Raw genomic sequence first — 16,217 nt, forward strand, 5'->3', positions numbered from 1 at the left:
GTATCAATACCATCCACAGTGACAGGCTGGTCAGTAGCTTCATTCCTCTCTTTCTTCAGAGAGTCCCGCCTATCTTCAGATGCAGATTGGTTCTTTTTGTTCTTAATCAGGATTTTCCCTAAGAGATCCTGAGGGCTTGGCAAGGGAACACCCGGCTTCAGCTGTAACAGAGAAAAGTCCTTATTGAATTTCCCCTACAAAGAGACAGAGCTCATACACTCAGCTGTCCATCTGTATCTGTGAACATCTCCATCCACCTGTCTGCCTCCACACTGCACCATCTGCATCCTTCAACATCTCCACCCACCCGTCTGTATCTGTATCCACCTGTCTGCTTACAGTGCCATCCACATCTTGTATCCTGGCCATCTGGCTGCCAATTTTTCATTGGCATCTACACTATTTTTATACCTTTCTCTATCTACAGCCCACACTTTTTAGATCTTTGTGCCTTGCTCTGTTTCCAGCCACACATCTGCCTACATCCAGCACCATTTAAAGAACCACCCAAATATCCTTCTGTATCCATCCAACTAACAGATGGTTTCCAGGTGCTCTACCTTGTCTGCCTACCATGATTCTTCCCAAGAGGCACTGCATGCTTGCGTGATTCTATTGCTGTAGACCTTGTCCACCCTCCAACACCCCACATGCCATCCTTCATTGTGCCTTGCTGTACTGTGGACTGTAAGTACTTTGGGACACGGATATTGTCTTTTTATTTGTCTGCAAAGCACCATGTATATTTATGGCAGAGCAGTAGTAATGTGCATGGAGTTTACAAAAAGGTAATATGCATTTGTACATGCAAACTGGGGAGCTGCATGTGCAATCAATTATCTGGATATGCCCTCCACTGTTCTGTGCAAGCAGCTGCATATGTTACTTTCCTGACTATGCCTGTACATATGTATTTCACATGCACAACTCAGATGGGGTCTGATTCTAAAGTCGAAGGAGTCACATAGGTGTAACTTAGAGCAGAAGCAGGCCTCTAGTTTCAAAAAATCTGGCCCTGAAGCTGAAAAGTTCACCCTTCATTCTCCAAGTTGCTCAGCACCCAGCCCCATTTCCAGCTGTCTCCTCTCACTGCCTCTGTCTCTAGGCTCACTGACTTTAATGCCTTTATAAGCCTCCTCCCACTTGCCACAAAGGATCCCCCAAATTACCATACAGGTGGCAGAGCCAGACTGCACCAGGGTGTGATCCATGTGTGTATGATGCCCTCTCCCCAATAAAAGTTCTCCCCCATCTTCCACTTACTGGATATTTTTCTAGTGGCTCTGTCAGCAGCATGTCCCCAAATATGGTCCTGCAGTACTCAGCCATCTTAGCCTGCTGCTTGGGCCTAAAGAATAATGCAATAAAACAAGAGTGAGACACGAACCTATTGAGTCTGGAAAAGAGCATGAGCAATCCTCCTCCACCATGCACCGTGCCCTGCCACCCCACCCAAAGGGTTAACCCTAACCTCCCCTCATCCTGATCTCTCACATGGGCTCTCTGAAACCCTTCTCCAGGACTAACAGCGTCTGCCCTGCTCCATCACCTCCCCAATGTTAGGCGTTTTGGGGGAGGTTGAATGGGAGTGGCAGGATGGGATTCACTGGTTTAATTCTCTCATCTTTTGGCATCAACCACCTCTGATCCCTCCAACAAAAACTCCTAACACTGCAACTCCAATGCTTCACCTTGCTACCCCCAGCCTCAGACACCCAGGAAATCACAACCATGTGCGAGGCAGCTGGAGAGGTTGTGCTTGCCTCTACCTCCCCTCTCAGACAGCAAAAAGTTAATTCTCTCACGTGAGTTTCCCCGATGTGAGCCCACCAGCAACCACTGGATACTCACGAGTCAACATGGTTCTCAAAGGACAGGATAACTGGGTAGAGAGAGGTTTTGAAAGCACTTTCTGCAATGGCCTCAATGACATCCTAAACAAGAAGAGACAGACAGACAGACAGAGCATTATTATAGTGTCCTGAGACAAGTAGCCACCCAGCTTTCACATCTCTGAGTTGATCTCTTCCAGCGACTCTCCCAGGCATGACTAAACTTCCTTTTCACACACTCCTCTCGTCTGGTCTCTCAACTTGGATTCCCTTCGGTTCTTTTATACTCAATACTTCACATTCAGAGGTGATGCGGAAGGCACAGGAGGGCCAGTGTATATCTTGTTAAATGGGTGCGATTCAAAGTAAATGTGTCTAAAGAGAGACTAAATTTGATTCACTGAGGGGGCCAGAAAAAAAGGTGTAAGTGATGCCAGATTAAACTCTCTCAAGATTTACTGCGACACACATACTTCCTCTGAATTTGTCCATTTGTCTGTCATTTTATTTGCCTGTAAAGTCCTTCTTGATCCTGACTGTCTAATAGCACAGCAAACGGAAATGCTCAGCAACCAGCAGTTACTAACATTCCAAATGCTGATGCCATGGAACTATTCTCAACAATATTGATTTATTTTTTAAAATAATATTTTCCCCAGGCCCCTATTAAACTGCAACGAACTTTTCTCTATTTTCTTTCCCATTGTTGCTAACTGGCAGGTTACAGGAGCATAGTTTTTCTCATTTGTAATTATCTGCCCCCGCTTACTCCTGCTCCATTCATTCAGTGATATCATACAATCCATTGTATACCGCATGATAGTACATGGACTGCAGAGTTCAATCCATTGGGCCAAATTCAGCTCTGGTGTAAGCCTGAGGAAGACAGTGGCATAATGCCAGGGATGAATATGGCCCAAGGACTTCAACCTATGCAACCCCCGCCCCCAACCCCCAAACCCTGATTCAACAAGCAGTTTCTCTCTAAGGAAGGCGGCTCCAGTGCCACTTCAGGGGGCCACTTGAACGGCATTTCAAAGGAAGCTGCTACAAGTTCAGAGGAGGAGAGGGTGCAAAAGATACTATTAGAAAGACGGGGGTCGGAGAAGGGAAGGAGCAGGAGACGGAGGTTCTGTGTATTATATAAACTAAAAACCGGGCTCGTGCTGTGTTAACAGGCTATAATTCCATCCTAAGGTTCATTCACATGGTTTAGCAGAACCCCTCAGTACAATTATAGCTTCCATAATACACCGCTGTGCTATCATTTGCCCTGTCTGTAGTGAACTGCTATGCAAAAGCAACCATGATACCAAAAGAGCTAGCCTGGGAAATTGCCAGCATTGACTATTACAGGCAGGTCAAGGTACCTGAGCACTGAAGGAGAAAGGCTTTATTTTTTCATGTGTCTTGGTAATAATGAAGTGCAGGAATGGGGGGAGGGGGGGAACACAGACTAAGTACAAGAGAGCTGTTAATTGGCTTCTGTCTGGTGGGATCTGGGCTTTGCCCGAGTGGACTGAGGGGAAGTGAGTTAAATGCATGGTGCATGTTTACCGTGCATGCTTTTTGTAATTTATGTGGTTAAATGCACTAAAACAAAATCCTTCAGTGTGAATAGCAAGTTCACTAGGCAATGGCGCGTGACCCTGGGCTGGCTCTTTCCCTGTGGAGTCTCTGAGTGTAGAGTCAGGGAAGCTGTACAATCAGCACCCCAGATGGCTGCTGCTCTGCTGGATGCATATCGTGTACTCCCATGGCATGGTCGTGACAAAAGGAATTACCCCCACAGTGCCGATATTTAACATTACAAACTTGCTGTAGACATCAACCTGTAGAAGACAACAAGGCTCTCTCTTAACCCTTGTGGTCTTCTGAAAAGATGCCTGGTGCTTGTCATTTGTCTGAACTCACACAGCTATTCATTTACACACTCATCCATCCACCTACACAACCCTCCAACCACTAGGCACTCATCTATTCAACCACACATCTCTCCAGCTGCCCAACCACCTCTCTGATTCCCTATCTGACAATTCACAAGTATTTCACCTCGTTTATTCAGACCCATCCATACAACAGCCCCGCTACTCTCCCCCATCTATCTACTTTCCCCCAATTAACCTGCACATCGGGCCATCCTTGAATAGATGCTCATATATCCATACACCTGTGTCCCCCTGCCCATTCTTCATCCATTCACTCTCGGTACACAGAAATAAGTACAAAATCAGGACAAATAATCTGTGGAGACAATCCCTCACCTTGAAGAGAATCTCAGTTGTCATGGTGAATCCATGGGTGATGATGGGCTCCTCATCTGGGGGACGACCCTTCCAGCAGTCCAGCTCCACACAACGGCAGCCAGACAGCAGGCTCTGACGATACATTTCAGGAGATGAGATGCCAGAAAACTGGCCAGCTGGAGAGGGGCAGGAGGAGAAGAAGAGACTCTGGTTTGCCATTTATTCATGTGAGTGCATTCTGCATGGAGAGCAGTAAGAGGGGGAAACAGCTCTGTGCACACCCAGGGCAAGCGGGCACTCCACACTGCAGAGAGATTTTAGGTAACTGTGCAGTGGAGCCCTACCTAACACTTCTTCCTCCCTCAAAGCATGGCCTATACTAATGTGTTTACCTTCTGCACATTGAGGGATGAGGTGTGATGGTATCCACCTACCACCAATCCCTGGGGGAGACACCTGCCCAGTCAGTTGGGAGGGACACACAATTATCTGCTCTTGAATTCCTGAGGGATCTACATCTGCCCAGCTGTTGGGAAGGGGTGTGGATCTGCCTTCAAGTCTATGGGGTTATACACCTGCTTGACTCTTGGGGAGGAAACCTGCTTCTCACTGAAATCTTAGAGCATATATACCTGCCCAATCACTTTGTAGGCTAATGCATCTACCCAGGGATAGACACATGTCCAGCCAGTGAAGAGTGGCACACATCTGCTCAGCCTAGGGACTCCTGAGAGAGAGACACACCTGGCCAGCCATTTAGGAAAGACAGGAACCTGCCCTCACATCCCAAGAATACCCGTGCCTGTCTATATAGTCAGATGATGAAGCCATAATCTTGCACTGCGATGGAGTTGGTGATGGGAAAAGACCCTGGCTATGAGCTTGAGGGCAAGGAGTTGCTCACCCTTCCTACACTGCAAATGTTATATATGCCCCATCACACCCCAGCTACAGGCCATCCCAAAAAAGAATCCATCAGACACAAGGAGACTGTGACTCATTGTCTTGAGCATTTAGGCTGATCTCCCTAGTCCTTTTGCCTTGCTTGGCATCACCCAAGCGTGACTTTTCTACAGAAGAGCAGAGTATGCTTTTTCTTTTCAAACCCTTTCCAATGGGTCAATTCCTTACAAACTGCCCGATTGCTGCCTAGCATACATGGGGCAAAACCCATCTCCAGTGTCGGTACACATGCTTGGTACAACACACCTGCTTTGAAGCTAGGGGAAGATCCCTGGAATTGGTGTTTCATCCAGTGGAGAGATACCTGTCAAGTAGGTGTTGTGTGATGAGTTGATGAAGTAATGTGAGAGTGGCTGGGTCATGTCCTGGTACAGCACCACTTTGTCCAGTGATACAATATTGTTTTCAGGGCCACAGAGGAACCAGACCATCCCCTCTGGAGACAACTGCCCTGCGGGGAAAACAAAGCTATTAACTGAAGTGAAATGAAGAGGCCTGGCTCCCTTGCAGGTGGGTAATGCTGAAACACAGGGGCCTGCAGGAGTTAGACTGGCTGCTCCAGACACTCTGGTAAGTATCAGTGCAATGTGCAGTGTGGGATGATTCCATAGCACTGGAGTGACAGAGAGGCAGTGTGCTGAACAAGACTCACCTCTCTGGATGTTAATCCCACTGGGTTCGTACTTCTCGATCAGGCCCTGCACCTGCTCTGGTTTGGCAGGAGGGAAAAGGATGTCATTGAGGCGGGAATCTCGCTGTTTCTTGTTGATAAACTTTGCCAAGTGCTCTTTGGTCATGTAGGGCTTGGCTTTCGAATGGCTAAGGGCAAAGAATCAGAGAGGAATGGAAGAGGGAATGTATTTAAGTGTTACTGGAAAACCCCTTTTACAGCAGTGAGACGCAGGCTAACCCTTCCTGCAGCTAGCTGTGCATGCCCATCTCTCTGGACTCCCACCATTTCCTAGAAGGCCTTCTTTTCTCTGAAGGCTCCAGCTCTCTCTCTCTACCTTGCAGCACCCTTCCCTCTTCTTTGTATTTTATTTCTGTATCTTATTTCTGCGTATTTAGTGCTGGTGAAAGGTTACACAGATTGGAGACCAAGGCCAAGGTTTTCAGAAGTGGTTTTTGGTGCCTCAAGTTCTGGGTGTCCAACTTGAGACACTATCAAGGGGCTTGATTTTCAGAAGAGCTGAGCACTCACCTCTGAAAATCAAACCCATTTAAGCTGTCACCAGTTTGGCCACCTGCACACAGAGGGACCCAAAATCATTGGTCACTTCTGAAAATCGTGGTCTGAAGTTCTTTATCTGTCCACTGCACAGGTTCAAGCGCAGAAACTGGCAGTGCACGCTTCCCACCCATTTGATTCAGCCTTGACCTGTGACCACCTCTAGCAATGAAGAGGGTAGATCAGTCTCCATACTCTAGCCAGGCCCTGCCCTCTCTATTGAGGTTGGCAGTAAGCACATTAGGAGCAGGACTGAGACAGAAGTCACTTCATACACCCCAGTCATTTTGCTTCAGTTGTACCATATCTTCCTCCTTTATTGTCCCCCGTTTGCCTGTCTTTTCCCCTCATGAAACAAAGCCTGCCCCTGCAGCATGAGGAAGACTCACTGAGAGGTGAATATCTCATCGATCTCCGGACGGGGACACAGGTTCATCAGGAAGGTTTTATACACTTTCTCAGGGAAGTCCTCTGGATTGATCGCATCATTCTGAAACAGAAACCGCAGCTCACAAGTACTGCAAACCCATGTCTGCCTGCACTTCCTTATTAGAGCCAGTAGTCCATATTCCTATTGCCCTGCTCTGTAGTACCTGGAGTATCCCTGTTTGTGGTGGTGTGAATTAGCACACAGAGCATCAGATGATGCTTAGAGAAACAGGGCAAATAGTTTGTGATGCTTTGGGGGAAACTTTGGGGGAAGGTATTTCAATGGGGGTAGTTGAGAATTGTCCCTGGTGTCCCTTGGGACGGTGCAGTTGTTGAGTGGATAAAGCAGTGGCCTGGGATTCAGAACATCTGGGGTATATTCTTGACTCCACTATTGACCTGCTGAGTGATCTTGGGCAAGTCACTGTGCCTCTTTTTCCCTTTTGTCTACCTTATCTATTGAGACTGTCAGCTCTTTGGGGCCCTAGGTGACACTGTAATAGAAATAATAATAATTGATGTCATCATGGCAGGGAGTGAGGTAAAGCTACAATGTGGTACAGATTATACAGTTTCACAGTAATTTAGAATGTTGGTCAGGAAGTCTACCTCTTTGGGGCTGTTTTAGGGATAGCATCATCATGGTCAAGAGGTCAGGGCCAGTGAAGGAATTGTCCTGGAGCTCTGGACACCTCTGAATATCCCAAGAAGTCACTCACCTTGCCCTTTGGAAGGTGACAAGCATGTAATGCAGCTTCGACCCTCTTCCTGTCTGCAGGAAACAGCTGAAAAATACTGAGAGAGAGAAGAGCAGTTAGGCCTGCAAAATGACAATTTGTGAAGAGCAGTGAGCGAGAACAGAGGTTGGGGCTGCTGGCAGGTGCAGTCAGAGTGTGGGATAAGATGGGGTGGGGTAGTGGGGAGCTACAATCAGAGAGAGGGACAAAAGGGTGCGTGCAAAACTGGGTCACAGAGAGAAAGAGAACAGATACATGGAGAGATGTTATGTACAAAATGCTTAAAAGTATTTAGGGGCCTAACTCCCATTGATATCAATACATAAATACCACTGCTGCTTCAATTCAGAGGTTTCCCCAACCAAGGGTAACTTTAGTTTCTGCTGGGGACCCTATAGGACAAGGAAGGGCAAACTACGGCCCGCGGGCTAGATCTGGCCCATCAGGGCTTTCAATCTGGCCCGCGGGATTGCCAGCCCCATGGCGCAGCAGGGCTAAGGCAGGCTCCCTGCCTGCCCTGGCCCCGCTCTCTTCCCAGAAGCGGCCAGCACCACGTCCCTGAGACCCCTGGGGGCAGGGCCGGCTTTAGCAAGAGCGGGGCCTGATTCCTGGGGGCAGGGCTTGCCGCAAGGGCCGCGGGTCCGGGCTGGACCCGAGCCGCGCCACGCCGCGGGGGCCGGGCCGGGCCGGACCCGAGCCGCGCCATGCCGCGGGGGCCGGGCCGGACCCGAGCCGCGTCATGCCACGCCGCGGGGGCCGGGCCGGACCCGAGCCGTGCCACGCCGCGCCGCAAGGACCGGGTCGGACCCGAGCCGCACCACGCCGCGCCGCGGGGGCCGGGCCGGACCCGAGCCGTGCCGCGGGGACCGGGCAGGAGCCAAGCCGGGCCGGAGCCGCTGGGGTCGGCGCGCTCGGCCAGAACCGGGGCCGGACTGGGCCGCGCCTCCCCGGAGCCCTTCTCGCGCCCCCCCCCCGCCACCCCAGCTTACCTGGTGCTGCCTGCCTGCCCCTGCTTCTTTTCAGACTTCCCGCGAACCTCTGATTCGCGGGAAGCAGGGGAGGGGGAGGAGCAGGGGGCGGAGCGTTCAGGGGAGGGGAGGAGGGGGAAGTGAGCTGGGGGCGGGGTGCAGAGCTGCGGCGCGGGGCCCTCTTAGCGCGGGGCCCAATTCAGCCGAATCGGCTGAATCGGCCTAAAGCCGGCCCTGCCTGGGGGAGAGGGGGCAGAGGGCTCCGTGCGCTGCCCTCGCCTGCAGGCACCGCCCCCTACAGCTCCCATTGGCTGGGAATGGGGAACCGTGGCCAATGGGAGCTTTGGGAATGGTACCCGCAGGTGAGGGCAGCGCGTGGCGGAGCCACCTGCCCCATCCCACCCCCAGGAGCCACTGCCGGACTTGCTGGCCATTTCCTGGAGCGGCAAGGGGGCAGGGCAGGCAGGGAGCCTGCCTTAGCCCTGCTGCATGCCGCTGCCACCCCAGAGCCGCTCGAAGTAAGCGGCGTTGGGCCAGAGCCCGTATCCCGAATGCCTCCTGCACCCCACACCCCAACCCCCTGCCCTGAGCCCCCTAAGCCCCTACCTTGAGCCCCCTGCCGCACCCCTCCTGCACCCCAACCCCCTGCCCTGAGCTCCCTCTTGCACTTTGCACCCCCTCCTGCACCCCAACCCCCTGCCCTGTATCCCAGTATTTCTATACTACTGCAATGGCTGCTCAGGTGTGCACCAGGAGCTAAAGTAGCCCTGCTCTGTAGAAGGGGAGTGCAAACCACCTCCTCCATCACTGCACCAGCACAAGCACCGACACAGGGGAGAATAGGGCCTCAAGCCCGATTCTGCTCTCACTTGCATTGGTGTAAATCCAGAGTAACTGCTGAAATCAGTGGAGATACACAGGTGTTAAACTGGGATAAACTGGGGAGAAGGCCCAAAGATTTTATACACAGATAATGGGAAAACAATTGAAGTACAAATCAGCTCAGAATTCCTGGATGGCAGTAAGAAACATAGGCATACCAGCACTGCTGCCAGCCAGGCAGAAAGCTCATTTAGAGATGGACCAGGACCCCTTAAGCTTTTGGAGTGTGGTTAAAATGAGATTTGGATTTTAACCAGCCTTGGATTTTCAAAACAAAACCCCAACAAACGAGGCTTTATACAATCCAAACCAGCCCTGGTTGTTGATCTCTACTCTAATTGAGACCAGAGGGCTAATCCCAGGGTTCCTCTTACTGCAGTAGCAGGACAGCCCCTGCAAGTGGGCTCTCCAGACCCAAGGCATGTCCCCCATGGCCTAATCCCCTTCTGGGGACAGCCAAAGGAGACAGAAGTCCCTTTCCCTCTTCTTGGGGGAAGGACCAGAACCCCTAGGAGGTAATGACTTCCTCTCAGCTCAGCAAGGCAGACAAAGCCAGGCTGGGCTCTCGTCCCTTCACCCACCTGCTCTGTTTTCGACCTGACTGGGTGCACAATGAGATGTAAATGCCTGTACTCACTTCCTGACAGGAATTTTTCCTTCAGCGCTGAGTTGCATCTTCAGCTTCACCAGGCTGTGAAAAAGAGCAGATCAGACAAGAATATGCTTGTATAACCTTTCCAGACCACACATGCCAGAATTCAGGGAGAGGGAAAGAAACTCAGATGTTAACTGTCAAATAGAGTCCTGTCTGCAGCATTGCTGTAGTCGCATTGGTCCCAGGATATGAGAGAGACAAGGTGGATGAGGTCATATCTTTGATTAGGCCAACTTCTGTGGGTGAGAGAGACACGCTTTCAAGCTACACAGAGCTGTTCTTTAGGTCTGGCAGATTTTGAGATGCTACCCACCAGCAGAGGTTTGCTCCCAGTCTTTGGGAGGGAGGCAGAAAAAGTTAGGCAGTCAGCACAGTATATAAATACTTAGGTACCACAATGAGAAATGCCTGAGAAACACCCAAGAGAGGTGTTTTTATTGGTTGCTCTACAATGATCCCTGTGGTCAGTTAAATAATATGACAGTCCTGGAAAGAAAGACTCAGCATTTGTCAGGGCTAATGTGATGCTGGAGGGGATCTTCCCTGGATATAGCTCTTGGGGCTCTGGATTTAATTGCTTTTGTGTAATACCAAACATATGCTTAACTGGCTCACTATGTACTTTGGTTTCAGTCATTCTCATTATGGCTATGTCTACACTACACACCACCAGCAGAGACATGTAGTGTAGGTGTAGCTGCATGTCGCAGTGAAAATCATACCACATCTGAGCCTCCCTCCACCAGAGTCTTTCCCTGCTGCTGGAGCCTTTCCCCGCTGCCAGTAAAGGCACGGAGCTGACAGAGCCTTTCCCCGCTGTAATGGGCATGCTAAATTAAATTGTATTATACTGTTCAGCCACTAGGTGACACTGTGCATAAAAATCCCGTTTTTAACAACCCTCAGTCATACCCGGCAGAGCATTAAAGGATCTTATGATGAACATAGCTGGTATGTATAAGCAAGTCCTGTGACCAGTCCACATCTCGTACAGGAGCATGACATGGTGTCAATAGTAAACTTAGAACAGAAACAAAAGGAAAACAGCAACAGATGTTGCAGACAAAAGGAACAGCAACAAAGGTTCCAGGATCTCATCAATATGCCACTCTTCAGTGCCCCAGAGAACTTCAGCTTTCCCAGTGGACAGAATGGAAGCAATATTTTGCAAGAGTTTGAATTGCAAAAAACTCCACAAAGAAACTGGAGATATGTAGCCATCTTCTCTAATATATGCTACAGGGAAGCAGACAGAGCATATCTTTAAATCCTTTGACTTTACTGAAGACAGTCACAGAGATGACTACGAAAGGGTTCTGGCTATGTTCGATGCATTCTTTATATCTCAGAAATGTGGTTTATAAAAGAGCATGTTTTCACCAGACACTTCAAGAACCAGGGGGGAAATAATGAATGTTTTATAAGAGCTCTGCATACATGCTGAAAACTGATTTTTGGGAATGCAAAACATGAAAATATCAGAGACAGGCTAGTAATTACTGGGTTAGAAGATAAAAACCTTTCACAGCAGCAACAATTGAAGAGAAATTTAACACTAGCCACAGCTATGCAGATAGCAAAAGAGTCAGAATTAGTCAAACAATATAACAAAAGGTAGGAGCAATTTGAAAACCCTGAAGCTAGCTAAGCTATAAACAGACACTTGAGTGTTAAAAGTCATTGTCATAAAACCCCTGAGGCAAGGAGAGGGAATGCTGAGGCTAAAGCTGTATCTACACTGCCACTTTCAGCGCTAAAACTTTCATCATTCAGGGGTGTGAAAAAACACCCCTCTGAGCGACAAAAGTTTTTGTGCTGAAAAGTGCCAGTATAGACAGCACTCCCAGTGATACAGCTAGCACCGCTGTTCGGGGTGGGGTTTTTTTTTATCGCCAGGAGAGCTCTCCCCCGGCGATAAAGCATGTCTATACTGCCATGTCACAGTGTGGCTGCGCTGTAATGTGGGCAGTGTAGACATACCCCAAGAAAGACAAATTCCAACCTACGTGCACAAGGGGTGGAAAAAGTCATATCCCAAGAAATTATGCATGTCCAGTCACAGGCAAACAGCATAATGCATGCATGAAATATGAACATTTTGCAGCTGTTTGCTGCACCAAAACAATCAGGAAGTTGACTCACATTACAGACAATCAAGGGCCATTGTTTCTGGGATCTATCACTTGTGATGACAGAGAGCCTGCCTGGAGAGTGAAACTGAATATTCATGGCAAGACTATTGCCTTTAAAATTGACGCAGGAGCTGACCTCACAGTCATCTCAGAAGGACTTACAATCACCTTCAACCCTTCCCAAAGCTGAAGTTACCTGAGGCAGCTCTGACAGTATTCTGACCTGCATGGGCCAGTTTACTACAAAAATAACTTACACTCTGGATGCATAGCTTTTGTCTTTGTATGTGATCTAAGGACCACAGACCAGCAGCCTTCTCAGCTGCAGTGTGGCAGCCATGATGGGCCTAGTGAGACAAGTGGAAGAACTCGATGGAATATTTGGTCATATTGGATTTTTGAAAGGAGATCCAGTACAAATAACCTTAAGAGACAATGCTGAACCATACATACATACATACACCTCGAAGGATTCCTACCCCATTACATCATAAAGTGGAAACTGAGTTAAAGAGAAGGGAGTGGATTGGCATATTCGAGAAAATTTCTGAGCCAACAGCCTGGTGTGTGCCAATGGTACCAGTTATAAAGAAAAATGGAAAAATGTGACTCTGTAGATCTTAAAAGACTAAATGAAGCAGTTGTGAAAGAAAAATATATCCTCCCAACACTGGAAGACTTCCTCCCCAAAGTGAAAGGGATGCCTCAGGCGGATAACTGGCAAATTTCTTTAGCTAAAGCAAGTGCTACATTTATCACACCCTTTGGGAGATTTTGCTTTCAAAGATTACCTTTTGGAATTACCAGAGCACCTGAAGTTTTCCAAATAAAGATGGCAGAATTGTTAATGAACACAAATGAAGTTACAGTTTTCATGGATGATATTCTGATATATGGATCTTCGACACAACAAAATCCTCAATGAAGTCCTAAGCCTAATCAGTCCGGACTGATGCTAAACAAGGGAAAATGCATTTCTGCCTATCCCAAATTTTGTTTTTGAGACAGACCATAAACAGAGATGGATGGAATCAGTCCTAGCCCTGAGAAAGTAAAAGCAATTTGAAAATGGAATGCACCAACTAATGAACCAGAACTGAGATATATACTGAGCTAGTAAATTACCTTGGTCAATGCCTACAAGACCTTTCTACAGTGACAAAACCACTGAATGAATTGTTGGAGTATATCTACACTGCAACTAAACACCCGTGGCTGGCCCATGTCACTTGATTTAGGCTCATGGAGCTTGGGCTGCATGGCTGCTAAATTGTGGTGTAGACATTCAGGCTAAGGCTAGAGACCAGACTCCTGGACCCCATGAAGGGAGAGGGTCCCTGAACCCAGGCTCCAGCCCAAGCCCAAATGTCTACACTGCTTAAACAACCCTGCAGCCTGAGTCCGAGTCAGCTGTCAAGGGCCAGCCACAGATGTTTAGCTGCAGCGTAGACATACCCTTAAAGTCCAACACATCTTAGCTATGGGGCCAAATCAAGACATTTTCTTCAAAAAGGTAAAAGGATTGATCTCAACAGCTCCATTTCTCCAGTACTTTAATGTGAACAAACCCACAAGCAGGGCCAGCTTTAGGCCGATTCGCCCGATTCCCCGGAATCGGGCCCCACGCCTAAGAGGGCCCCGCGCACTCACCCCGGGTGGTCGTCTTCGGGGGCCCCGCTCCCCTGGCTGGAGCTCCGGCCAGAGCGCGGCAGCCCCGTGGCCCCACGACCCCGGCCGGAGCGTGGCTGCCCCACAGTCCCGCGACCCCAGCCGGACCTCCGGCTGGAGCGCGGCAGGCAGCCCCGCAGCTCCGCAACCCCGGCCGGACTGCCGGCTGGAGCGCCGCAGCCCCGCTCTCCCAGCCGGAGCGCCGGCCGGAGCGTGGCAGGCAGCCCCGCAGCCCCGGCCGGAGCACCGGCCGAAGCGCGGCAAGCCCTGCGGCCCTCCCTCCCCCAGCCGGCAATCCGAAGTGCCGCCCCAGCAATCGGGCCCCGCACTTGCTAAAGCCGGCCCTGCCCACAAGGGTCAGTGCCTAGGTGGGGCATTGTTGCAACAACATGGCTCTGAGTGGAGGCCAGTTGCATTTTGCTCTCACACACTTACAGAAGCAGAAAAATTATATGCACAGATTGAAAAAGAGTGCCTGGCAAGCATATGAGCATGTGAGAACTTCTACAGAGCTCTGTGTGGACTGATAGCAGACAAGAAACAGCTTGTAACCCTCATCAGTGGAAAAGACCTGGATCAAGCACCGCTCTGATGCCAACATCTACTGCTAAAGTTAATGCAATTTAACCTCGTTGCAAAATATGTTCCTAGGAAAAATCTGGTGGTAGCAGACACTCTATCAAAGAGCCCAGCATCGCACTCAGCTACCTGTGAGCTTGAAGATGATATAATGGCATATGTGGATGCTGTGGATGCATACAAACCAGTGTAAGAAAAGGGACTCCTACAGCTAAAAAAGCCCAACCTCGACAGACACTCAACTTCAGGAAGTTCTAAGTTACATATGAGGCAACTGACTCGAGTATCTAAAGGACACTAAGGAAGTGATAAGAGACTACTTTGTGGTGTGTGGACAATTAAGTGAGTCAAATGGACTTGTGATTAAAGGCAATTTGCATCGTAATTCCAAACAAATGAGTGGGGAAATCCTAAACCTCATCCATGAAGGACATCAAGGATTAATTAAATGCCATGAACAGGCCAACCAGTCAGTCAGGTGGCCAGGCATCAGCAAGGAATAAAGAATAAAGTATCTGCACATGAACATTGCAAAACTAACAGACCAACACAATACAAGGAACCTTTAATAACAGCACCTCTACCAGACAGACCTTGGAAGAGACTCGCTGCAGATTTATGTAAATTCAGAGGACATCATTACCTAGTCGTCATGGACTATTTTTCCACATACGTAGAAATAGTGTATTTGAAAGACATATGCCCCAGTGTTATTGAGAAACTGAAGTCCATTTTTGATCACTTTGGTATTCCAGAACAACTAGTGATGGACAATGGACCACAATTCACTGCAGCAGAGTTTAAGTCATTCCAAACGAAATATGATTTTGACTATATTACTAGCAGCCAGTGTTACCCAGAAGCAAATGGAGAGGCTGAAAGAGCTGTACAGATGGCTAAGAAAATCTTACAGCAGGAAGAGCCTTTCCTTGCTTTTCTGTGTTACAGATCAACACCAATAGCCACTACTGCATATAGTTTAGCACAAATCCTGATGGGAAGACAACTCAGAACTACTATTCCAACTTTGGAAAAGAACCTATTTCCAAAGTGGCCAGGATGAAGAGAGTAGCCAAATTGGATAAAAAGGCTAACAAAGCTTATGAACACTTTTACAACAGATGTCACTCAGTTAGAGAACTGCCAGGTCTAGAACCTGGTGACCATGTTCACGTCAAACTGGATGGGGAGAAAGAATGGACAACTCCAGCTGTCATAAAGAAAAAGAATTCAGCACCCAGATCATATGTGATTGAGACCAACAGTGGAGACTTCAACAGAAACCATCAACATCTACAGCTTGTTTCTCAGAAAGAACAATCAACAGAGCAAACTACAGATGGCAGATGCAGAAGAAGACGACTCAGGGATTCCAAACTGACCACAGCCAATCACTGCAAGTAATGGACACCCTTTCACCACTGCCAGAGCCTTTCCTTCAGTGGGGGAAGGGCTCCATCAATGGGGAGGCAACAGGACGCTACATTGCTAAAAACAGCAGTGTAAATGGGTAGGCATGGCTTGGGTGAGTAGAGAACCATCTAGGGCATGTACTCGGGTATGTACCCACACCCTTCAAGCATGTCTTTACTCTGCTTGCCTAAGCCAGGCTTCAGTGTTTACACTGTTATTTATACCCATTCTACGGAGACTACGCATGTATGCACCCTACACACCGCTAAAGGAAGGGTGCAGTGTACATGCACCCAAAGTGACATACAGCCCAGATACCGGCATTGCACCTGTTGTTATGGGCAACTGAGTTTAGACAAGGTTTGTTGCTGAATTGCAGAAGCCCTTTGCTCCCAAGGAGCCCACCCTGGCATCATTCCCTATGGAGACAGGCAGGGAGAGCAATGGGTTGGAGTTTTAAAGAGGAACATTAATTGGAAACCACT

At 48.8% G+C, this 16,217-nt stretch overlaps 1 protein-coding gene across 1 annotated transcript in view; it reads right to left on the reverse strand.

The window, feature by feature from the left end:
* The window catches only part of PLCB2 (phospholipase C beta 2), a 59,839-nt gene that overhangs the window by 20,014 nt on the left and 23,608 nt on the right, over positions 1-16,217 (reverse strand). The window contains exons 6-14 of the mRNA XM_065404271.1: positions 9,923-9,976; positions 7,418-7,493; positions 6,659-6,759; positions 5,694-5,860; positions 5,346-5,492; positions 4,097-4,254; positions 1,852-1,934; positions 1,264-1,348; positions 11-161 (exon numbers count right to left, since the gene is read on the reverse strand). Coding sequence (XP_065260343.1) covers positions 11-161; positions 1,264-1,348; positions 1,852-1,934; positions 4,097-4,254; positions 5,346-5,492; positions 5,694-5,860; positions 6,659-6,759; positions 7,418-7,493; positions 9,923-9,976 — 1,022 coding nt within the window. The remainder of the gene's footprint in view (positions 1-10; positions 162-1,263; positions 1,349-1,851; positions 1,935-4,096; positions 4,255-5,345; positions 5,493-5,693; positions 5,861-6,658; positions 6,760-7,417; positions 7,494-9,922; positions 9,977-16,217) is intronic.

Source organism: Emys orbicularis, chromosome 4 (genome assembly GCF_028017835.1).
Source record: "Emys orbicularis isolate rEmyOrb1 chromosome 4, rEmyOrb1.hap1, whole genome shotgun sequence".
Classification (NCBI taxonomy): Eukaryota; Metazoa; Chordata; order Testudines; family Emydidae; genus Emys; species Emys orbicularis.